This window comes from Haliaeetus leucocephalus, unplaced genomic scaffold (assembly GCF_000737465.1).
Source record: "Haliaeetus leucocephalus isolate CR32 unplaced genomic scaffold, Haliaeetus_leucocephalus-4.0 Scaffold0, whole genome shotgun sequence".
NCBI classification, from domain to species: Eukaryota; Metazoa; Chordata; class Aves; order Accipitriformes; family Accipitridae; genus Haliaeetus; species Haliaeetus leucocephalus.
In genome coordinates this window covers 23730180-23755359 of record NW_010972436.1, presented here as the reverse complement: position 1 = coordinate 23755359, position 25180 = coordinate 23730180, and the positions used below count along the sequence as shown (strand labels likewise).

General features: G+C 40.5%; 1 protein-coding gene across 8 annotated transcripts in view; it reads right to left on the bottom strand.

The window, feature by feature from the left end:
• EXOG (endo/exonuclease (5'-3'), endonuclease G-like) overlaps positions 1-25168 on the bottom strand; it is a 30313-nt gene extending 5145 nt beyond the window's left edge. For 4 of the 8 annotated variants that reach the window (XR_775554.1, XR_775551.1, XR_775552.1 and 1 more), the window contains exons 1-6: positions 25009-25168; positions 23574-23723; positions 19944-20083; positions 18097-18173; positions 14947-15061; positions 1749-1901 (exon numbers count right to left, since the gene is read on the bottom strand). Coding sequence is in view for 1 of the 8 variants with exons in the window: in XM_010586240.1 (XP_010584542.1) it covers positions 1443-1901; positions 14947-15061; positions 18097-18173; positions 19944-20083; positions 23574-23723; positions 25009-25156 (1089 nt within the window). In the remaining 7 variants the exon portion in view is untranslated. Of the gene's footprint in view, positions 1-777; positions 1902-2535; positions 2566-9784; positions 9914-14946; positions 15062-18096; positions 18174-19943; positions 20084-23573; positions 23724-25008 lie in introns of those variants that run through there. The other 4 variants (XR_775557.1, XR_775559.1, XM_010586240.1 and 1 more) reach the window with 4 other exon arrangements.
• Between the last annotated feature and the right edge of the window lie 12 nt (positions 25169-25180).

The following is a 25180-nucleotide window of genomic DNA, read 5'->3' as shown; positions in this document are numbered from 1 at the left end:
TTAAATGTCTGGATCTTGTAAATATGTTCTTGGCAAACACAAAAGTGTCATGGGAACCATAACTGCTTTATAAAGTGATCTACTTTTGGATACTGCAACTGAACTGAGATGAAGGAAACTACACAGTCTTTAGAACATCCAGCTGATGATTCACAACACCCAAATAATGCTCCTGATTCATCCTTTATGAAAACAGCCCAATTCAGCCTGGCACTACATGACCCTTCTCAGAAACTATTAACTCTCACATTAAAACTACTGCAGGTGTTTTTAAGGAACAACTCCAAATTTATATTGATTCTTACCATTAAAAAAAAAAACCTAAGTATTTCCAGTTTTTACTCCTTCTTTACAGATGAAAAATCTCAGAGGATAAAAGTCACACTAATTTATGTCTGAAATTCAAAATTTATACACAAATAAAGTACAAAACTAATGAAAAAAAATAATTTCATTAGATCTCCCAAGCAGATGCAAATCTGAGCAACTTCAGTTGCTGCTGAAACAGAACTGGAAAAGAATTTTTAATCAATCTTCTGCCTTCATGTAGCAGTTTTGTTGCAAAGTTTATAGACCAAAGACTGATGCTGGGAAAAAAGCCAGTGAGTGACTACCACAAACACAAAGAAAGCAGTGATCTCCTCTGAAATCAAACAATAGGCAAGAAAACACATTTATCCAAACTTAGTGGTGAAAGTGAAATATTAAGCTTACATTAATTTATGAAGACTCAGTCTGCACTGGTAGCAACTTGTATAAACTCTGCTTCTACTCTTTTTAAAAAAAAATATGCGGAATTATACATGAATGGAAGAAGCCCACTGCAAATGACAACAGCTGACAGCTACTGACATGCTAAAGTATCCAAAGCACACAAGGACAGGAGAGGTAAGAGACAATCTGGTTTGGTTAACACAACTAAGTAAAGACTGTAAGGGATTCAGATTATATCCTACAGGTCTCTAGTAAAAGAGTGTTAAATGAAATATTTCTAAATTAATTTAATTTTAAAAAATCCCAGAAAGTACCATTGCTTCTACAGCATCATACTGAAAGACATTTGCAGGCGGAATCACATTTAAACATATTCCAGTTACACTCCCAAGGTGTCTACTGTCTATTTTTATAATATTCCTAGAAGGGATTCCATACAAACCCCAGTCAGACTTGGAAAATAGCACAAAGCCTTTTCTGGAGGTCCAGTAATCCATTCATGCCAGAAAGGGGTCATTTTCATTTCCCACATTTAAGTACTGCAGCAAACCATGTGTGTGCATCGTGTTACAGGAGAATGAACGTTATTCCAAACCCATCAGCTTCCAAATGTTTCTTTATTGTTTTTGTAATTCAAAAAAGGATAATTCATACAGCCCCTGTCTTTGTATTTGCCTTTAGCTCCCCTTTCAAAGTACAAAACCCCAAACATCTCCCTGAACAAGGACTCAGCCGGCTTTCCCCTCTCTAGCTGCTGCTTGTTTTTCCTGCAGTTCTTCTTCCTTCTTCTTGTGAAGCTTTAGAAGATACTCATCAGGCTCAATTCCTGCCTCCCTTAACTCTGACATGGCTTTCTCCAACCGATGCAAGGTACGGGCACTCTGCACTTTTCGAGCAGTGATGTACAATGTAAATTCCTTGAAGCCCATCAGTTTACAGGTATCCACCTCACAGATATTTTTAACATGTGTGGTTTTGTCCACCTGGGGGAAGAAAACTAAACCTGACATTTTTTCCAGATCTTCAATATTTACTTGGAACTCAGTCAGCTGGTGACTGAAGCCTATGGGATTGTTTGGCACCACAAAAGCCCCCAGTACCAAGGGTTCTGTAGACTTTCTGCTCCGTCTGGCAAGGATCACCTTGTAGAGGTGGGATGGCACAGCTACATCATCCTTTCCAATTACCTGTCAAAAGGAAAGTTATGTTACAGATACAGATCTTATCAGTTGAGAGGAAAAAAAAAAAGTGAAACTAAACCTACTACCTCTGAAAAGGAGCCACAGCACGTAACTACACATCAAAATCATGTGCAACGTTGTCAGACTAGAAGCTGAGGCGGAAAGCTCCTGTATTGGGTCTGGCTGAGATAGAGTTAATTTTCCCCATAGCAGCCCTCATAGTGCTGTGCTTTGTATCGGTAGCTAGAAAGGTGCTGATAACACACCAGTATTTTGGCTACTGCTCGCACAGCATCAAGGCTGTCTCTCCAACAGTCCCCCATCACCAGTAGGCTGGGGGTGGGCAAGATCTTGGGAGGGGACATAGCCAGGACAGCTGACCCAAACTGACCAAAGGGATATTCCACACCATATGACATCTGCTCAGCAATAAAAGCTAAGAGAAAGGAGGAGGAGGGGGGCCATTCGTTATTATGACGTTTGTCTTCCAGAGCAACTGCTATGTGTACTGAAGCCCTACTTCCCAGGAAGTGGCTGGACATCGCCTGCTGATGGGAAGTAGAGAATAAATCTTTTGCTTTCCTTTGCTTCTGTGTGCAGCCTTTGCTTTATTAAACTGCCTTTATCTTGATGCATGAGTTTTTTCCATCTTAGTTTCTCCTGTCCCGTCCTGCTGAGAATGACAGAGCGGCTTGGTGGGCACCTGGCATCCAGCCAAGGTGAACCCAACACAGCACCATTTCACTGCAGCTCCTTATATAGCTGGTCAGGAATGAGCTAGTTATTTGATGACAATCTCTCTCTCAAACAGGAAAAGCAGAGCAAAACCCACTTCACTGCAAGGTTATTCAGCCACTGTTGGTAGAAGACTTTCCCAGAAGGTTCTCTGCCTTCCTCCTATAACGCCACTGACTTACTATTACACTGTTAAGAACAATGATGCAGACAAAAGGTCAAAAGATTAGTCAGTAATTGCCTAAATATTTGTAAAGATCTGTGACAAGGAGCTCTGGTGGAAGAATGAACTCAAATCTCCCAAGCAGATGCAACTTCAGTTACAGCTGAACCTAAACTGGAACCAAATCCGAAAAACACATTTGCAAACAGGGAGTCAGCCAAGACCCCAGTTCCCTAATCCTGGTGCACATCTGTAAGTGTAGCTGACTTGAAGGGATCGTAGAGCTCCTTTCTCATACTGCATCACATTGTTAATACTTGGAAAGCTGTTTTCAGTAACAGTGGCTCCACACTAAGTTCCTGACCTGACAGTTCCAAATCATGTGTTTGTTAATATGCACTTCAAATAAACTCTAACCTACTTTCTGTCAGTTATTTTTTGTATCTCTATTTAACCATAACACAGGCTGTATTTAAAAGCTACATTACCTAAGCAAGCATTTTTTTGAGGGGACCTGCATATAAAGAAGTACGTTCAGTGACTCAGTATCTTGGAAGAGAAGTCTACGCAAAGAAAATGCACCTATTTCTTCCATAAATTCACTATGATTCAACTTAAGAGCTTGCACATGTTGGGTTTCCTGCTGTGTCACTCAGACCAGGATCCAGGAATTTAACTGAAGCACCAGGAGGGGAGGATCAGGACTCTGAATTCACTGAAACCTGTTAAAAGCTGACACACATATGTATACAGTAGACACCCCACCCTGTGTGAGGAGTAAGTCCAAGGGAATATACCTATTGATGACAAATGTGATCTCTCCAGTATTCAAAAAGTGATGCTTATGCGTGCACCGTATTAGGCTTTTTTTCTTCAATATTGCTGAACTGAATCTGCCATGCTAACAAAGTTTAACAGGCTCACACATGGAAAATATGAGTTTTGCATAACTCTTCTGTATAACTGCCCTTCTAAAGTATGTACTTTTATTCTAATGACAACAGAAGAAAAAGATGCAGACACCCTACAAAAACTACAAAGGCATCTTGTTTTATACATAAAGTCCAGTAATTTGGTACTATTTCTAGTATTTGCAATACCTGCAAAAGCAAAGACTGATTGTTTTGCTTTTGTGACAGCTTTTGTTAGATACAGTTAAAGTACAATTTCAAAGAAAGCAGGTATTTCACTGCCACGACCGATCACATTAATTGAAAGTATTTTACAAACTAATCCAGTTCACACATGCTTCGTCCAATCATATATTCAGTATAACTTAATCACAAAAGAAACACTTCCTATGCATGCTTTATTCTGAGAGTATTCAGCACGTCTGAAAAGAAAATACATTTTTTAAATTAAACTTTGCCTGTGGCTACTGAACCAAGGTTCACATCAGTCTATTGCAATAGTTAACTCAGTTATGAATTCTTTCAGTGCTTGAAGTGTGTCTTCCACCTCTGCTGCCAGTTTTTTAAGTGACCGGTCTTTAAGTCTTACTGGTTAGACCAAAATCAGAGAAAGTACCTCTATGAAAAAGGGAAACCTCTGAAAAAGGAAGCTTTTTCATGTTTTGTACAATAATGTAGTAGTAACGTTACTACTGACTCTGGCAAACACGTGCTCTTAGATTTCTTTACTCTGTTACAGAATATTTTCCTTCCCTTCCCTAAATTAGGCTATTTAACATCTTTGCTGTAGTTTAAACTTCATTTGCTGTGTTGTTGTTTGTTTTTTTTTTACAAAAAGTATCTCGTTTATGCCACCAACCTTTTCCTAAATAAAGCTCTGCCTAGACATCTAACAGTCATTGAAACTAGTAAGCAATAAATGCCTTATGCCAAATCTACTTTCCCTTTCAAAGACAACAGATGTCTTGATAGGGAAATTAGAGCTCCTGAGTGTCAAAGCACTTTGCATTTAGCGTTCAGTGTGGGTGAAACCAGAGTTACAGCCCCTCAGGACCAACTGCATAAATAATCAAAACTGACTGATGCACAGGTAATTTTAAAATATACTAAGAACTACACATCAACGCACTGTTAGATCTGGTGGGCTACAACTGAATTACAAAATGAATGGTGTTGGGAGTTTAACCTATTTGAGATGGATGGCACTCAAACTGGGGAGTACCTACAATGTATTGGTGGTGAGAAGGAGGGAGCCAAGAAGCATGAAAAGCTCTGAGGGGAGAGGAGGGGGTTCACATTGCCATATTCACCCAAGCACAGGCAGTGACTGACACTGTTGAAGGCAGAAGGCTGGAGCTCCTTTTCTCCCCCTGGAGCAGGGGGCTTGCAGAGCCTGCACTGCAACCCACCTCCTGCACACTGCTAGGGCAGGGTGGAAGACAAGGTAGAGGCTGTACACAGCGGCACTGCACCCTGGAGCTGCCGTAGCCTCCTGAGAGAAAGCAGTATTGAGACTAAACCCTGTTCCCCAGATTGTCACTGGGCCAACAATCTCCTGACCTGCAGCATTCCTGTGCAGTATGGCCTGGGCAGCCTTTTCCAGGCCTCTTCACTTTTTTTTTTTTCCCACATGTATATGTACTAGGTCCTCCTCAGCTTGGCTACCTCCCCTTCCCAACACCTCCCACACACATACACAAGCCAGCATCCTCTGTTGTATAAAAGACTAGAAGAAGGGTGAACACGCCGATGGAGCTGCTACAAGTATCTCCAGTTCGGGGGTATATGGCATATGTAAAACAAACAGGTGAATGCATGTTGAGTGAGCTAGCAGAGGGAACAGGGGATTGAGTCTGAGGACTGAGTGAGCGGATAGAAAGGCTGGGGAATGAATAGAGCTGCACATAGAACAGTTAGGTATGAAATGGAAATGCTGAATGCTAGAAGTGGGTGTTAAGGGAAAAGAGACCCTGTGCTTATGTGATATTATGCAAATATATATATTCTATGCAAAATAATGAACATTTATGCACAGTATATGAACGTATGAAGGAGGGAAGGAAAGAGAGGACTAGTTCAAAATGGAGGAAGAGTTGGCCTTTTGAGAAATATAGTTCTAAATTCAACTCAACTCTACACAGGCAATGGCCATACATGTAATTTATGTACCACTTCAGTTCCACGTAAGCTCTCTTTTGAGGATTTAAATAAAATCTAAGTAGTGCACAGGCTTTATACTAGCCCTCTGAATAGCAGTGAACTACTTCTGTAATTACTTCACTGAGTTCCAATACTGTTAAAGTGATTAAAACAAACTTCAGGATGCCAAATGGCCAGAGTCCACAAGTGTCCTTTCCTTACTCAAAACAGGGCATAAAAGTTCTATCCCCAGCTCATTCTGCTGGAGAATACAATCAAAGCAGGGTGCCTGATTTCTCTGACAGAGTAAATATGCATGACAAAGAATACATATGGGTTCTTCTGCAGTTTAACACTTACATGAACTATGCACAGGATGCATCACCAACAATTTATGCAGCCAGTGTGACCCAATGATTTTTGTTAAAAAAGGAAATGCGGTTCTAGAGCACGCCATAACACTTCCATCATTATGCTCTGTAATATATCACGATTTCCTTTTTTATGGGAGTAGATACAGAAGCTGCAGATGAATGTTTCCATAGAGTTGCCCCCCCCCACACAGCTCAACAGCCAGGGAAAGCAGCATGATTCTGTAGAAGTGAAGTCTGCAACAGAAGCAATAGGTACGAAAAACAAACTCAACAATTCATTTCCTGTTGCCACCTAGAGGATTTTCCTACCTAACTACAGCAGTCTGAGTCACTATTCTGATCTGCACCATCCCATTTATCTCAATGCATGCCTAACAGAGGCAGATAGCATATGCTCCTATTGTAACAGAATAGAAAATGGGTTAAGATTATCCATGCACAGATGTTGACTTTGATTTGTGCTAGTCTATCCACAGGCAGCAGATGATCTTTCAGCAATCAATGCCTGAAACAGCTATCTGTCCCAGCTGGAGAAGAGCAGCAGTTTTTAATACTATCTGTGATTCAAAAAAAAATCTCATGCACTTATACAAGCAAGAAAGTACAGCAACAGTGTGTTGAAAATCACTGCTGTCCCACATGCTTTTACACCATGTTGATAACAGGCCACAATCCAAATTTTTGTGTAATCCTTTGAAAATTTCCATTTTGCTATTCCTATAAAATTTTGCTTAATCTTTCAAATTTTCAACAGCCTCATAACAGGAAAAAAAAAAAGCACTCAAGTTAAAAGCCTTCTTTTTATAGCATTAAATACATTCCTTTCCCATCATCATTTGGGAAACCAATGTGAAATTTCACATACTATTTCTCTTTGCTGTCTGTATCAGTTCAACATAAAAATGGTCATTGCCCTAACTTTTTGTAGCTGCTTATTCCTTTCACTTTTGCTTTGCTCTTGTTTTCTTTGGTGATCTGGTGCTGGCTTAAGGCCTATGACTGAACTGGTGTCATCTAATAATGCAACATTATGATAATGTCATTTTCAGCATAGTGTTTATTGTTTTTTATTATTATTGACATTGTTATTGACATTCCACAGGTGTGTATAAATTTGTTATACTCCTCGATGCCCAATTAAATGTGGACAGCTGTCATGAGGACAGGCCATTAAAACATGTGCAATTCCTGACATTTAGAGATGTTTACATATTGCTAAAACAACAAATGTGTTGGTAAGCAGTTATACAAACTTAGACAGCTCAGAGGGACAGATAAAGATAAGGGCAGAAGTAACATGATTTCTTAAAACAGAGAGAACTCAGTGAACTTTGATAAATTTGGTCTCATAGCTAAGTCACTGGATGGTGATTTGTCTTAAGCTTGGCTTTCCTCATGATTTGGCCAAATAATTAAACTGTTCTTGCTCGTAGTTTTTAAAATTGAAGGACAAATTTGATATCATCTGTGGAGTGCTTAAGTATCACAATAAATAATGAAGACACTTGTTAACGGCATCTAGGGTAAGTTTAAGCATATGGCATTAACTAATGTCACCTTCATGGTGGTAGTCAGACAAACACGGGGCAAAGCAGTCCCTAAAAATGACAGCTTGGCATTTATAAGAAAGAAAACTCCATTCTTACATAAACAGGAGATAAGGAATATATATGGTGTAATGGCAGAACACTTGAGATTATATTAGAAGAAAACAGAGTGTTACTCTCACTAGAAATTTTAAAACATACACTAATGTTATCATATTTTCATTTTATACTGGACTTGTTACAGCTTCCCAGAGTGGCAAGAAAATTATCATCTTCTGAAAGGGTAGGAATAATTTTTAAAAGAAAGGACTCATGAATCTAAAAGTAGTATTTTGCCACCTAGTGACTAGAAAATGAAAATCAACCATGAAGAGAATTAGCAGAAGCAACTAGCCTTTCATCAGGGAGAGCCAGCTCTGGATTGGCAATTATCTGAGATTCTCTGAGAACCCGGTAAACAGAAATCATGTTCAATCATGCCTTAACTGCCAGCACACACTGAAGAGTCCTTGCATCAGAAGGTACCATCATCAAATATGTTAAAATGATAGCTCCAAAAATTCCCTCTACAGTCCAGTAACCATTTATTCACTCTCTATATAACAACCAGAATTTAGAACTAAGCCATACTGCAAACCAGAACTGAAAACAAGCATACACACAATTCTCTATGTAACAGTACTTCCATCTACATCTGGCAGTAACAAAATTAAGACTTCTGTCATATTTCTTGATGGTTGGAATTCAAGGACACCATTCCTGTCACCCAAAATAAGACTGTAGCTTTCTCTGAATAGGCATGTTTTGTTTTAGCTGTAACTTGAGGCATGATACAGGCCCATCAGAATGTTTTATTGTAGATAATACCTTTCCTGCTGATATGATCCCAGGTTTGACAATCCAGAGCTTTATTATAATTTGATACCAAATTCTGTACAGAAACAAGACTTTCTGGCAGTATAAAAAATTTCCCTTTGCTATCAGTATAATTTTATTTACTTGATCATTGTGACAGCATTAACTGCCTTCACTTCAGTTCTTTTAGGATTTATGTTAGGCAGCACTGATTCTGTTGATAGTGGTTTTTTTCCCCAATATTTGAGAGAACTCTGTCAGATGGCATTGAGAAAAATGGAGGGGTGTGAAGGCAGACCTAGCAATACAGAAAATACTACAAATACAAATTGTAGTAACAACCTGCAACAACACTGCACAGCCAAGAACTCCAAAACGTAAATGTATGTACTTCAGGAAAATTTAATTTGTTATGGCTGGTCTGATTGCTATTGCCAAATCATTTGGCAATCCTAAAAAAGAAAGAAAGAATTAAAAAAAAAAAAAAAAAAGGAAGAGATGGCAAAAAAGGAAGAGATGGAAAAAAAAAAAAACAAAAAACCACCTGTGCCTAAATACATAGTTATGGCACTAAAAGACAGACACCCCAATCTTCTTTTTTAATAAAGAGAGTGTGTATATGCATTATGATATTGTATTTACATGATGACAGACTACTACTTCCACAGAATCCATTTAGGTTACTTAACACTGAATCCACTACAGTCCCTATCACCACTCTTCCTACAATAAAAGAACCTTCGGGATGGGTACAGTGCTAAATAAAAGCAACGCCATAAATCTATCCTGTACCTTTGGTGTCTCTTCTCCTGCAATCTTAACCCAGTGTCTATTATTTTCATTTGTACATCATGTCTAAATTTAGGGCTGACAGAGCTCTAGTCGTTTACACCAGCTGATGTAAGATCCAGCCCTTTGCATATAAGTTTTATGGGACATGTATAATGGACCTAGATCCGTTAGTTGCCTGTGTAGCCTTGAGCCCATTTAGAGCAGCCAACAAACAGCAACAGTCCCCAGGTTTACTTCCTCCTTTAACACGGATTCCTTCCCCCATAGTATCTTGGCTAGGAGAAAACCTCTCCTACTTCTGAAAGTTGACTGGGGAAAACCATGAAGTACCATCTTATATTTGAGAGGTGCAATTTCTTTCCCAAGGACTTACTTGCCACAGAACTAGATGACACATAAATATATCTTCTGGTACAGTTACTGTGCATCTCTGGCCCAGCCTGGTCATTCCATTTTGAAAGTTAAACAGCAGACATGATTCCAGTATGAACGTAGTATGTCACTAAAAAGTACATAAAAATGTCTTCTTCGAACAACAAACAAAAGGTTATCTAAACTGTACTTTCATTCACCAACCACAGTCAATTCTTCTTAAATTAGTATTTACTACAATGGCACTGGGAACAAGAAGGGTGGAGCATGGAGCATGACGCAGTAGAATTATTGCAAAACTCATATTTCAAACTCCAAATCTGCTGACAGAGGAAAATCACTAAAGTGACAGTCACTGGAGAACAGTAATATATAAAACATGACAACGTCATTTTGATTTGATCTGGACAAAGATGAAAAACCTGCATCTGCCTCTCCAATGACACAGAACAGATTTTTCCTGTTGGCATTCTATTTTACATATATTCTCAAAATATGTTTTTCAGATACCAAGCACAGTCATCAATCTACTCTTTGCAATAAAAGCCTCCGCTGGAGACAGATGAAATGACAGAACACATCTGAGGATACAGCAAGTTCAGCCAATAGATAGAACAACACTGGCATCTAAGGAGTTCAAGGTTAAGTCCCTTTCTGGAATTAAACAGCAAATGGTACCAGAGTCCAAGCAGGAACTGGGAACAATGCCATGACCGATGCTCTGTTTTTCCTCTATAGTGATCTAAAAATAACCTTTTTGGATGTCTGATGAGAAAAACACCAGCCTGTAAAGCCACGGATACATATTTCACCACTCCTTTAGCCAAAACCAAGGAAACTAAGATTGAAGAGAGGATCCAAAACAAATCAATGCAGACATATTCACTGTAGTACTTCTGTGTTTTCTTTTTTCCGCAGTTCTAGTCTCAGAGAAGAAAAACATTAGAAAGGAGCTTAGCCTTAAGTCACATTGCCAGATTATAGGTTGTGAGTTTCAGCACTATTGTGTATACTACAGCACTTCTCCTTAAACAGCATATAAAGAAAAAGGACACCTTCTCACATCATCAGCCTCATAAGCCCAAACAATGAGGACTAAAAGCCTTTCATTTCTAAGTCACTTGTTTGAAGCTAACGGAGTTCACTCGGAAAGACAGACAAGAGGTACCTTTCCCTTCTTGTTCAGCTTCCAACTCTTAGTGTTCTTGGTTTTGAGGCAGAATCCCAGACTACCAAAATCAGCGGCAATGACTGCAATTATATCCAAGGCATCTGTCTGAAAAGAACTCTCCAGTGCTTTGACAGGTTGTGTTTCCTCTTCTAAGTGTATGTGTTGATGTAAGAAGAAACAAAACACAAAAAACCAACACGCCACTACTCCACTCTGAAGTCTCTCCTCAAAGGACAATTTCAATGGCAAGCACAAGAACTTATGCCATGAAGAGATTTCAAAATAACAAAACAATTCTCAGGCTGTATTTATTTACACTTAGGAATGTAGCCAAAGAGGACCAAATCAAATAATCTAATATTTAAAACAAAAAAACCCAAAACAAAATCAACATTTTACTTTTCCCACCTGTAGACAGCATTATCTGTACTTAAATACAGCTTAAATACAAATCAATTTACACAATGACTCTCACCATAGGAAGCTGACTAAAGGATTTATGATTTATGTGGCCAAATTGTGAAATGAAAACATGAAAAACATCATTTCACCATTTTCAATCTCACACTGAACTTCACTTCATAGTTTATATTAAGACCAAAACTGATAAAACATTCATAAAAGACCAGAGTTGTCATCAAACCCAAAGATGATGAAGACATCTTGGCAACAGACAAGAACAGAACGATATGGTAATCAAAGCTGCGTGGACATTTTGTGCCACTATTATTCCATCACCATATCCTGGTATCAAGTTATTTTGAAAAAAGGCAGTAAGATGCAGTGCCTGCTCTTATTTTTACCTGTGGAATACTAAAATTTACATTTCAAAACCAAAATGGGAAGCCACAATCATTTTTCAGAAAAGGTAATCTTTCTCTTCTAAGTAAACACTTTCTCTAAAGAAAAACTAGAAGATGATGACCAAGATTAAAGTGAAGCAGTTGATAGATGATTCAGCTGCTTCCCAGAAAATCACTTCCAGTTATAACATGTTCAAGTCAGCTCAGGACTTTTAATTCTTTGTTCTGTAAGACGAATGTATAATTTTGGTGATAAAATAATAAATGCAATATCCTGACAGCTACAAGGAGGTAAATTCCAGCAAGCTGTGTGCAAGTCTGGCCACTCTTACAGTACCAGTCTGCATGACAGTAAGCCAAATGCTCAGCTCAAGACTATTGAAAGGGAACATCTCCCTCCTGCTCCCAGCTATGTGCTTTTGGACATATCCCATGCTGTTACCAGTGCTGGACTCCTCTGTGTGCTGCTCTATCTTTCTACGGCAGTAGAAAACAAGCCCAGTAAGCAAATAAGTATGGATGGTTTTCTATTGCATTGGGTAATTAAGCATCTTGTGGAAGGATCTGACAGTCATCAGCACTGGCAGATGAGGGAAAGGACTGGAAAGAATAACGGGCAATAGCAAAGTCAGAACTCTCCCCATGGGTGGCAAGAAACCTTTGCCAGCCTAAAGCTGGCTTTGCCACTAACTTGTGACGTGGCGTTGGTCATATGCCTTTAACCGTGGCTTATTTATCCACTTGAAAATGAGCACATTTGTCACCTTCCTCACAAAAATGTGGTGAGAGCTGAAGTTTGGAACTGCCACTGAACATGAAAAAGAAAAATTATTATTACTGCATTTTCATATGCATAACTGTTTTGGGTTTGTGTGGTGGGGTTTTGGTAGCGAGGGAGGGGCCTGCAGGGGTGGCTCCTGTGAGAAGCTGCTAGAAGCTCCCCCGGCTCCAAGTCAGACCTGCCTCTGGCCAAGGCTGACCCCACCAGAGATAGTGGTAGCGCCTCTGGGATAATATATTTAAGAACGGGAACCTGCAGCGTGGGAGGAGATTGGAATGTGAGTGAAACCCCTGTGCAGATACCGAGGTCAGTGAATGATGGGAGGAGGTGCGCCGGAGGAGGGGATGCCCCTGCAGTCTGTGGGGAGATGGCAGGCTGTCCCCCCCCAGCCCATGGAGAGGAGCGGGGGAGCAGATGCCCATCTGCAGCCTGTGGAGGACCCCACGCAGGAGCAGGGGATGCCCCTGAAGATGGCCGTGGCTCCCTGGGAAAGCCTGCGCTGGAGCAGGTCTGTGCCTGAAGATCGGCCCGCAGAAAGGACCCATGCCAGGGAAGCTCATGAAGGACTGCAGCCCGTGGGAAGGATCCATGCCAGAGAAAGGACTCACGTTGGAGAAGTTCACGGAGGACTGTCTCCCATGGAGGACCCCACACTGGAGCAGGGGAAGAGTGAAGAGTCCTCCCCCTGAGGAGGAAGAGGTGGCAGAGACAAGGTGTGATGAACTGACCGTAACCCCCATTCCCTGTCCCCCTGCACCACTGGAGGGGGTAGGTAGAGAATTTGGGAGTGAAGCTGTGCCCGGGAAGAAGGAAGGGGTGGGGGGAAGGTGTTTTAAGATTTGAATTTACTTCTCATTATCCTTCTTTTGATTTGATTTGGAGTAAATTAAATTGATTTTGCTTCTTCCCCAAGTTGAGTCTGTTTTTTGCCCGTGACCATAAGTGGTGAGTGATCCCTCCCTGTCCTTGTGTCGACCCACGAGCTTTTCTTTATATTTTCTCCTCGTCCTACCAGGGCCGGGGGAGAGGAGTGAGTGAGCGGCTTCGTGGTGCTTTGTTACCGGCTGGGCTTAAATCACGACAATAACACATGACTGACTGGAAAAAAAACCAACAACAAACCCAAAACTAAAGCTGTGATTTCATCATGGTCGAGGTTATAGACATGTGCAGGTGGAGACATAAGGGACAGTTTTTAAAGGAGTAAAAAGCTAAAAGCAAACAGGAAAAATTACATTCTATCATGACTGAGTTCCAAGTTCAATCAAATGGAAATCAGCTGTGTGTTTATAATGAAGAAATTGTGCCTAAATCTTAGCGCTAAACAAGCCAGTGTTGAAAGCTGAACATCTCTCTCTTTTGTGTCTCTCATATCCCTCTGAAACAGGGGCTTGTTATAGCAAGCTCATTCATTGCTCCTCAGAGAACTAGTTGGACAGCTGAATCGCTCATGAGCTGAAGGTGCAGTTGATCTGAGTACTTATTTTCAAGGAAAAGTGTTTTTTCAAGAGGCGCAAAATACAGCATTTATTATTTGCATTATGCTAGCTTTCATCTAGCAACTGAAAAAAGCAATAATATCTCATTACAGTAGGGGCAATACTCCCTCCCTTGAATAACTTACTATGCTTAGATCCTACAGATGTCTAAACACATGCTTACAAAGAGTAAGTCAGGATAAGCAATAATAAATTCACCTCTCAACTTCACAGCCTTTCCTATCTGTCTGTCAGTGACAGTTTCTAGAGACTCTGCATGATCAATCCTCAATCTTCAGAGTATTTTAAGCAGGTAATGAAAACGGGGGACCAAAAGAAGGAGGGCGGGTATCAGTACCATGGACCAGTGATTACACTGCATTCACCTAAAACCTACTAACTTGAATGAAGTCTTTCAATTGACTTTGGTATGCTCAAAATTTCAGTTGTGTTGCAAGGCCTGATCTAAGTAACATATATGGGATATCAGCAAACAACTGCTTTTGAAATTAATGGAGTACAGGCATTCCAATACCCTATATAGTTTTGAGAAACCCACATTATCTTTGTATTGCACTGTTTCTAAAATACATCAATAAATGACTGAATAAATGCCTACACATCAGCAAAACCCACTAACTCTCTGCTTAGATACCGTCCTGTGTTACAGAAGTCAGAAAATAGTTTTACTCCAGACTGCGAACAGACATTTAGTAGATCTTTCTAAATAGAACAAATTATTTTAAAATTATACTTTTCATGTGCAGGCAAGATATAACATCTCTACTGAACTTGTCCCAACTAGTATTGGACATTTTGTACATTTTGCAGGTACCAGGATGTTGAACTTTATCAGCCTACAGTATCAATTTTAAATAAATAAGTAAATAATTACCACTGCACTGTTAACGCAGCAACAAATACACATACCTGGTAAGTAACACTCTTCTTTCCATCATCATTTGTTTGAGGCAAGGTCAGAGGTCCAGAAACTACCCAAACATCCTCAAATCTCTCAGTCAATTCCCGACAATACATTTCCATTCTGGAACATATTTGTCAGATAGGGTAAAGTCAGCTGGGAAAACTTAATAATCTTTGAAACATACTATGAAGGGCAAGATGAACTACTGACAGTTTGGGAGCCTTTCTCCAAACTCATGTGACTGACTCGCAAACTGAAGAAGGTTAAACACAGGCCCAAGTCATACTTCCCACTTGTCCCAGGTTCACTTATTTACAGATAGGCATGTGTTTGAAAACAGTATCTGTAGCCTTACCACCTGTCCTGAAAATCTGAGTTCTCTACTTAGTCCGACACTTGGCACTAGAAAGATACTGTTGATGGTCACTTGGGATTAGTAAAATACTTGTTTTAAACAGCAGGTTGTGGTGTTCTTTCTTTGAAAGGTTTTACCACATTACTGGATTTATATGTTCCTCCCCAAGGAATCAATGTCCTGCAACAGACAGCTCTTTCCGTAGCTCAAAGTACTTAGAAAAGTTTCTATGTGCCATTCCCACTAAGTCTACCTTTTTTTTTTTTAATATAAGACTGTTTAAAAATAAAGTGGTAACTCCAGAAATACTAATGTTATTTTTGCTTTTTAAACTAATTGATTCAGTTTACAGCATAAAGTATTTCTGAAAATAAGAAGGTTTCTGGATCATGCCTATTTTACATAAAACAAAAGAATATAGCCCATTTTTGATCTAACACCCCAAGTGTTATAGAAATCACATACAGCGAGCACCCATTGGTCCTTTACTACAGACAGAGTTGCACTTTACTCAAATGGACAAACAGACCGGAACATGAGACAGATGAGCCCAGCTAACCTGGCTGCCTCTGAAAAGGGGAGGTTTCATGCCCTTCTCTCTCTCACTCCTGTTCCTCATACCTCTCCCTTGGGCCACTTTTAGCACTCTTCATCTGTCAACAACCCTGAACAAAATCAGTCTTTTTTTTTGTGCTGGGTTAGTGAGTTAAATCAGCTCACACAAATCAGAATTAGCAGGAGTGAGCCCCACGAATCAGAATTAGCAGGAATGAGCCCTTTCTTCTTTGGTAATAGTGAGCTGCCATGTGATACACAAAAGCATTGACCACAAGCTAATTTTTTTCCCTGCTGTCGTCAGCTTTGCTTCCAAGCAGCTCAGCTCCTCAGGCTGTCTCACGGCATGGCAATACAAACACCACCTGGCACAAGGAAAGAATGGGAATAAATGTAGCTAGGGAGCAAACTGCTTTTGGTGGCAGCAGGGACAGTGATCAGATTACAGTGACCATGAAACTGCACTCAAAACAAGACAGAAAACAACAGTTAAACGTCAGGAAAGAAAGAAGCACGCATGTTGGTGGGAAGAGAAAGAGGAATAAATACTAAGGTGCAGTTAGACCACACCACTGAACTATTCTAATAGCTTACTATCAAATAGCTTGCTGAAAGATGCAGTCCTGCTCTCCCCTTTCCTACTGCTCCCCTTGTCTGCCCCAGCTGAACAGTCCTACTCCATCTTCCCTGTTGGCTCTGGCACTCACCTCACCAGTTGATCCAATTTTCTAATCTGGCAGAAACGTAACTAAGCAAAACAAAATGTGAATCAGTTTAACTGTGTTAGCAAATGGAATTGACTTGCCCTAGTCAGGCTAGTACCAGAGCTGGAACTGGGAAAGCAAAAACACATGGCTGGACGGCAAACACCACTTTAAAAAACAACACATTGTTAAACTGACTAAGCTGTATTGTCTACCTGCACCTCAGAAAACAATTCAAGAAGCAAGCAATTTAAAAAAAAAAACGAGAAAGGAAGAGAGTACTGAAGCCAGGAAGGGATACAACACATGTGAAACACAGTATCCTTAAAACTATTTATCATCAAACAAGTGACTGACAAAACAAGTGGCACAAATACTTTGTTCATGTATTTAAACTGTGGGGATAGGGTGCTGGGGTTGGGAGAAAGTGGTAATAGCTGCTTAAATTGAGGGGCTGACAGTGCCAGGGGAAATTTTCAAACACTCCCCATGATTTCCTGATTAGGCAGAGATCCTGCTCATGAGAAATAAAAAGGGTTTCCAGCCTTGAATTGGTACAAATGCCTAGCTTTGGTATATGGAAATTTTATGCTCAAATACTGGAGGTATTAAAACAATACCAAAAAATCTCTTAAAATGTTACAGCATTTTATTTGTCTATAAAACAGTATAACCTTACTGAATGCCTCATATGATTTTATATGCATTCTTGTAAAACTGGAAAGTAGTGTGTAGTTGAATGATGATGCATTTTTGATAGACTTTTAGTACAATACCGTACATAAATTTGCTAACCTTCCCTTGAGCGATCCTTGTGAAATTCATCATTTTCCCCTCCTGTTTCTGAGTCGTAACATCCTGTTAAGTCCTATGCAAGAAGCACTGGATGAATGCTACTTTTATTAATGTTTTTCTCTGCTCAAAGGAAGGAAAGAATAAAAATCCTATGTGAATAAAGTTTAAATTTATCAACCACTCACTTCACCTCAAAGCCGATCTAGCCGGTGCTCACAAGGGATAGAGAACCTGCCTGACTGCTACTTGGAAGCCAGCACTCGAAGAAACACCTAAGACCTGAAGTAGTCAGGACACAGCAGGGAGCACTCAGTTCTCCAATTCAAAGTGAACTAATGTCCACATACAGAGATGTGAATACTCTCATACTGGAAGTGCTTTTTTGAGGAAGGGATGTTAAAGCAAGATCTAAACCCGTTCCTTGCTTCTACTGAACTTTCCTTAAGGACAGAGATGTTAAGCCTGGTACCTTTACCCACATCAGCCACAAGAAGTAATTTTATCTATTCTAAATAAATGTCCTCTACAGTTTGATTGAATAAAGAACGAAAGTAGTCATTTTACTGTTCTTGCACTGTAAGGACTGAGCTGCCTTTCATTTCAGAGAAAGTTCCTATGATCTCTACAGATGGCCTATAAAGTGCTCTAGAATACTTGGATGTGAAGAAGCTTTATAAATATAGCATTTTTGATTTATGCCACTGCCTGGTATTTTCCCCTTAGTTTACTTGCAAGTAATTTCTCACCTGTTCCAAAATCCAGCATTATTTTCATAATTCTGAGGCACGATGTTAGAAAGGTAGAATGTTTCAGCCATAGCTCTCTGCATAGAGAAAGATAATATAATTTCATTCAAACATTTAAGAGCTGAAAACGCATTTTAAAAGTTTCTTGATCAGAATCCATTTCTAATTTAGTCTTAACATTATCAACATAAAAGGTCAGAAAAAACCTAAGTCAGAACATCTACAAAATTATTTTGGATCAAGATGTGCATAACTGAGGTGCAAACCTTGCAAAATTTATCTACTTTTTTTTTTTTTTTTTTGACAGAAACATAGCACAAGAATGTCCTCTTCTAGAGGCACAGGAATTACTATGTCACCCAGTGTCAGTTTTGTAATGTCTTTGGAAGTAACTAGCTGCTCTTCTTTTTGAATGGAAAGATGCTTTCACCCATGCTTTTCATTTATTTGACTGCCTAATGGCTAGCTTTTTCTTTCCCTTACAAGAAAAGGTTTATTAAAAATATTCATAAATATTTTACAAATACATAACATGCAGGCAATGAAATGATTTATGAGACCATAATGGTCAAATATCCACACATCTGCTTTATTTCATCTTTGAAAAGTGTCATAAACCTCTCTGAACTAAAGCCCACATATCTCCAGATGTGAATGACCTGGTGCTAAAAAACTACGCATATGCAGGGAAATATAGGAGAAAAAATTTCCAAGATCTTAACCCAGAATCTTCATAGGTCCTGTACTTGTCAGTATTTTTCACATAGTACTTCTTCAAAGTGAAGGGGCTGACAGAAGTCCTTAGGATAATGAGCAAACACTACCTGCACTAATTAAACTGTGAAATTAAATTTTTATAATCCTGTATTTGAATGATTGTATCATCTCACTGCATTTCAAGCCAGGTCCAGGATCTCTCTGCACAGGTAGCTCACCAGCAAAAACTCCCCGGATATCATAAATAAAAAACCACAAAGACATTTCGAGTAGAAATAAAACAACTGGTTCTTTCATCCACCACATGCCACTGAGCTGTCACTCTGCCCCACTGCATACTATTCTGCCTGGCAGAAATACAAATTTAAACTGCTTCTTAATTGACAAATGGCTGCATTAGGCACATTTCACAAGAGGATCCAATAAATCCAAGGCTGCTTTGTTAGTCAGCCAAGGCATTAGGGCATGCTTTTCTTACAGCTCAAATAAATGGCAGGTGAAGACATTTTATAGACTGAAAGAACTATGGCAAAAGAAGGTTCTAATTTACCTCATGCACACTGCCAGAAAGGAAAAAGCCTTTTAAATCATCCAGGCAATCCCCTTGCCAATACAGAACAGTACTTAACAGCATCTTTGCTTTGCCCAATCTAGCCTTAAACATCTCAGCACCTGTTGGCCAGAATGAAGTCATCGTTCCCTGTCTCCCTTTCACTGAGCTTCAGAAGACACTTTCGAGGTTTGTTTGGTGAAGGTTATAATCTTCATTTTACAAGTAGACAATGTGACATACAAAAGGTTGAGATGACTTGCTTACCACTATACTGTACAAGATATACTCACATCATCTCTGCCCAACAAGCTAATCTAGGTGTGATTTAATGAAGAGAGGTATGTCACCAGAGGATGCACCCGATTTATATGCCCGAAGCAGACTGTGAGAGCATCTTACAGTGCTCAGTCAGGAATAGACCTTGTAACTCCAAGTCCAAGTCTGTGCATCAATAATGAGATCATGTTCCATCTCAAAACAAACTGCAAAAGGAACACTACACATTACTTTCAAGGGTCTTTTGACCCTTTCCGACTGATAAACACAAATTAAAAAGAAAGAAAAAAAAAAATCCTACTGTTGAAAATTTGTTATCTCCTGCTGGTGCCATGTGTCCTCGTGACCATCCGCTCCCAAGGTAGTCTTCATTGACAGCACTAAACATTAGAGGGATGTTAGGATCTGGTCTGAATTTACAGTGCCTTCGGTCTGCATTGCCTGAGGAATAACATGCTAAATTATTAGGTTACCATTAAACCATCATAACAACAAGACAAAAAGAACTGGTTCTGTCACATCTTGCCAAATGACCCATGCTTAAGGATTCAACATATTAATCTCAACTGAGTATTTTTTCCTCAACCATACAAGAGAATTCAACTTAAATATGTGTGCTCCAGTCCTAAATTCTTTCCCACTACATATTAGAAATTCTAACATGCTTACTGTTTTATAGAGAAAAAAACAAAAGCAAAATATATTAATCTTATCAGAAATACAGATAAATATTAAAGGCAAGATTGCTAAAGATATAAACCAGTATAGAATCACTTTTTAGGACAATGGAGATATACAGATCTTCACCAGCTGCAATTCCATTTTTATGTTTGATCTACTACAAGTAATTCTTCTTTTTCCAAGTCTAGCCTGGAAGTAGAATGAGTGTATCTTGATAAAGTTACACTTGGTAAAATAATAAACCCATTTAAGAGAAAGTCTTAAGTGTTCTGTTCTTCACAGGCACAGAAATAAGTGCAGAGCTTTCCTGTTCCTTTCCAAGATTCCCCTTCTGTCTTTCCAGATATTTGGGAATTACGCACAAAAATGGCTAGGCCTAAGTCTTCTGGAAGACAAAAACTTTTTGGGGGAAGGGTTGTGGGGGGAGCTAACTTAACTGTTGCGGAGATGGCAGCCCACTCTAAGCTGCTGTCTTTGCTGGGGAGGCTGTGACTCCTTCCCAGATTTACTGGCCATACACCTGCATTTGTGTCCTTGCACTGTGTAGAGTCCCAGACAACTCCTTGGAAAAGATGTTACTCTGAGTGGGCTACAACTTTGAGACCACTTCCTTGCAAAAGTGATGGCCAGAAGATACTTGCATGAATCATCCTGGCACTGACAGTCTCCAGTAAGACACCATCTTAGGGAATGGCCTGGGACCCAAGAACATCCATAGTTAAGGAAGGTGCTCCAGCAAAGCAGCAGAGGCACATGCAAGGGCTGACTCGGCTGTCCGTGTGCAGTGGGTCAAGAGAGCTGGAAAATAATTGGCTTAGAGCACCATCACTGTTGTCCACAATTTTTTTTCCCCAAATGACAATATAATTCAAAGTATCTACAGCATACTGAATTTTCTTTAAAAAATTCAGGGTGTCATCTTAGGCATCATATCACAGATGCAATATACAGGACCATTATATAGTCTCTTTTCATTTAAGCATGAATCAGGGCCGGTACACACCAGAGAGAATTTTCTCAAACTTGGCACTTCATAAAGTACTTCCTGTTGCAATACAACGTGAGGGGCAATTTTCAACAGTGATCACTGCTAGTTGTTAAAATTATTCTTTCTTCTATAGCTGACTGTGCATATCCACACAAACTGCATGCACTCTGTTTTTTTTGTCATGTCAGTATTATCACTGAGTGCATACCCGCTCTATGCTTCCTTGTGCTGTGTACTCAGAACAAAGTGTGGTACACGCTCTCCACTTGGCAGCTCCCTGAAGAACCCACGAATATGCAAGGACCACAAGGAAGAAGGGAAGGGGTGGAAAATGAGCATGCATATGGATAATGCATCTCTTGGAAACCAGTGCCTGTAAGCAATTTCCTCTTTGCTGACCATCTGTTCATATGCCCATGGAGATGATGTCAAAACAGAGAGGTGGTCAGAGCATCTTTATGCAGCGCAGGTAGAAGGAAGGAGCTTCACTTCTCTTTTCTTTTTTTAGTAAGGCATGTGACGTGATACTTCAACACAGGATTGATGCTTAGGAAGCAATACTGACAAGTTTATCAGTATGCAAAACAACAGAATTCTTGTTTTTAAAAAATCATATTTAATCTCAGTATTTAAGACAAAGTGTAATTTATCAATTAAATTTGAAAAATGGAAAAATATATCCTCATTTAGTCTCTGTTCACTGCTTTGACAAAAATGGCTAATTTCTTCTGTAGCCAGTTTTGTACCTCTCATTTATACATAAAGCTAATTTCTTTCCACCATGTTTTTTAAACTTTTAAGTTCTTACTTGTCAATAAAATAATTTTTTTTACATCACATCCTTTCAAAACTCCAGGACATGGAAGGTTTTTCTGACCTTCCCCGAACAACACAGTTCCGCCTCAGATCTGAATTAGAGTAGCTATCAGAAGTAACTCAGAGCTGAATGCCTCAAGATGCTTAATTTCAACTTGCAGGTTAGTTGTATCTGATCATTTGGAAATCATTTTAACAATTTGGCTCTTAAGGCCCGCTTGAAAGTAAGCCTGGAATTACTGCTTTCTTCTCAGAAAGAAGTGGAACCAATGATGCTACTTAGGGGTTGGTTATAAATATTTTCAGGATCACGCTTTTAATTTTGAAAGGTAATTTGAAGACAGTGATTAAGATATATTTAGAGGGCTACTGCATTCATAAAACATTTTACAGTTATACAGTTACCTCCATTGCTAATAATTTGCCTTATAAAAACTGAACTAATGCTATAAACTTAATTTACAATGACTGTATACCACTCATATTTCATTCACCACTGACAGTAAAAAATCACTGAGCCTCTGTCTTGCATAAAGAAGAGGGGAGAGAGTATTAGATAATGCACATCAGAAAATACAAGAGAACTGCATCAAAGTAAGTAATGGCTGCAGCGAGTAGGTAATGCCCTATCTAGCTTTGAACAATTACAACCGTTGATGCCCTTTGCTCCATTTTTATCTCACAAATGGACATACATCTTTTCTTCCCATTCTGAGCAAATCTCTTTAAGACCTGTAGATGAAACAGTCTGGCCACTAAAGGCGTTGACTCCACAAGCATTCACACATATGGGGCAGTACCTAAACTGACATAAGTTGGACCACAGGACTAACTACACTAGCTAAGGAAGCAAGAGCAATTTTTATGCACTTGAGCAATAACACTGAACTTTGCAAGTCTGAGTTGGGTAAGGAAACTTTAATTTTCAGCGCTTCATCTTCTCTCCATTCATGTTTAAAAGAGGTAAGTTAAGCTTCCCTCCTGCAACACTACTTAGAGTGTTTACACTGACACAGCTATATTGTCTGGTGCTTACCGACTGTTTCATAAATTCATAACAGAAACTTCTCCCAGAAGGTAGCTCTAGTTCTTCTTCATTCCTCCCTTTCATACTCAGCCCTTGGGCCAAGTATATGTTGCAGGCTTCAGGATGTTGTACGTTCAATACCAGACTAGTCCCACCAAGAGAAAGAATACTGAAGAGGCCTGCCAACCTGCAGTGACAGATCTCTTTTAAACCACTGGCAACATCAGCCTTAATACTGTCACAAAGCTGACATCCACGCAGAGGCCTGCTGCCTCCAGTGGGATTGTGAATGTGTGGAAAAATCCATACCTAGAGATCAGTGTAGGATTTTTCTCCCTGTCTGCTGCTGGGTCCACCTTCTGTGAACAGCAAAGCCCATTTTGGGCATCATAAATGTAAGCAAATAAATACCTACATACCCAGTGTCTTCTGTTTTGAAATATGTTCAATCACCCATCTAGGCACCCGTTTTGCCTGGTCATAAGACAGTGCGTGATTTGTGTAACATCTGGTCTCTGTTCCAGCTTCAGGGAATCCATATTTTTCCAGCAGAGACTCTTCTACTGGTTCTAAGGATAACAATAAACAGAAAGCCACCCAAAGATGAAATGTGATCAGAAACAAGACAGTAAGAAAAGCATCTCTGTGGATGTAAACACACCATATAAGGAACTACTTGAGGTTACTACCACCATTAAGACTTAAAAAAATATTAAGAGAGCTATCCAGTGAAACTCCGTTCTACCAAAAAAGTGCATTTCACCTTGTCCTCACATGACAAACTCAGCTCTAGGACTAAATCATCCACTCTAATGCCTACATGCATCTACCTAGCAATTGCTCTGGGCTGGCCTTCAGAAGAAAAGGGATCAGATATTTAGGGACAAATCAGGCAACAAGGAGTTAGGGACACAGGAGATCAACACACGCATTTCACCCTTCAGAGCTGGAAATCGCACTCCTCCTCATAAACTGAGATGTACGAGTTAAGCACAAGTGCGAGTCCTGCCCTCACTGAGAATGCTTACACTCTGCTGAATGAATGAAAGCTTCACTTTGCGATTACTCTTTTTTTTTTTTTTGCAAACATTTTTCTCTCATGGAGGAATATTTACATCTGTCTTACTGACTTCCTTGTGCTCCAGCCATCTGTTCGACAGCAACCCGCCTTTTTAGAGCCCCTCTTCCCCTGCTTTCCAACACTCCAGTACTTTTAAAGCCTTCAGGCTGCAGAGAAAAACCATTCATTCCCACCAGGCCCTGGTGCCCCCCACCAGCCCCCACGGCAAGTGGGCCAGGGTCTTCCCAAGTGAACAGCCACCACCCGTGCTGGCCTTGTCTCCCCAGGGCAGCGCTCGGGAAGTAATACCTGAAATTTAGTGATGGCCTGACCTGAACTGCGTGTTTAAAAGTTATTTTATGTTATTACGGGGACGTTACCAGAACACACAGGACAGCTCTTCTCCGCTCCCCACGGCGACACGGGACATTTGCAGCCATCGTGGCAGCCGCACGAAACCACTTACCTCGCGTGTCACCAATGTTTCGGCGTGAGCAGGTGCAGCAAGGGGAAGCTGTGTTTTTAACGCAAATTACAGCCCAGCATCCCAAAATAACCCCCTTACCCCCCCCCCCATCCCAGCCCGGCGCAGGTACTCGGTGAACTCCCCGCCCTCCCGACCCACTGTGGGCACCCCAGGACGGAGAAGGCTGCTCCGAGGGGATGGAGCGGGTTTAGGGGCCGGGGGGGAGCGGTCTGTGGGGACCGTGGCCGTGCTGAGGCGCCGCCGCTCCCGCCCCGCGGAGCCACGGGGCCGCCGCGCCCGAGCCTCCCGCTCTGCCCGCGGCTCTTACCCTCTGGCAAGGCTCTCCCGGGGACCGTCTCCGGCTGGCTTTGGCTGCGGAGGAGCCGCCACGCAGCCCAGCACGACACGGCAGTGCCCGCCGCGGCCCCGCAGACGAAGCCGCCCAGAAAGCGGCGGTGGCGGGGGAAGGCCGCCATGGCGGCGGGCGGAGGCGGGAACGG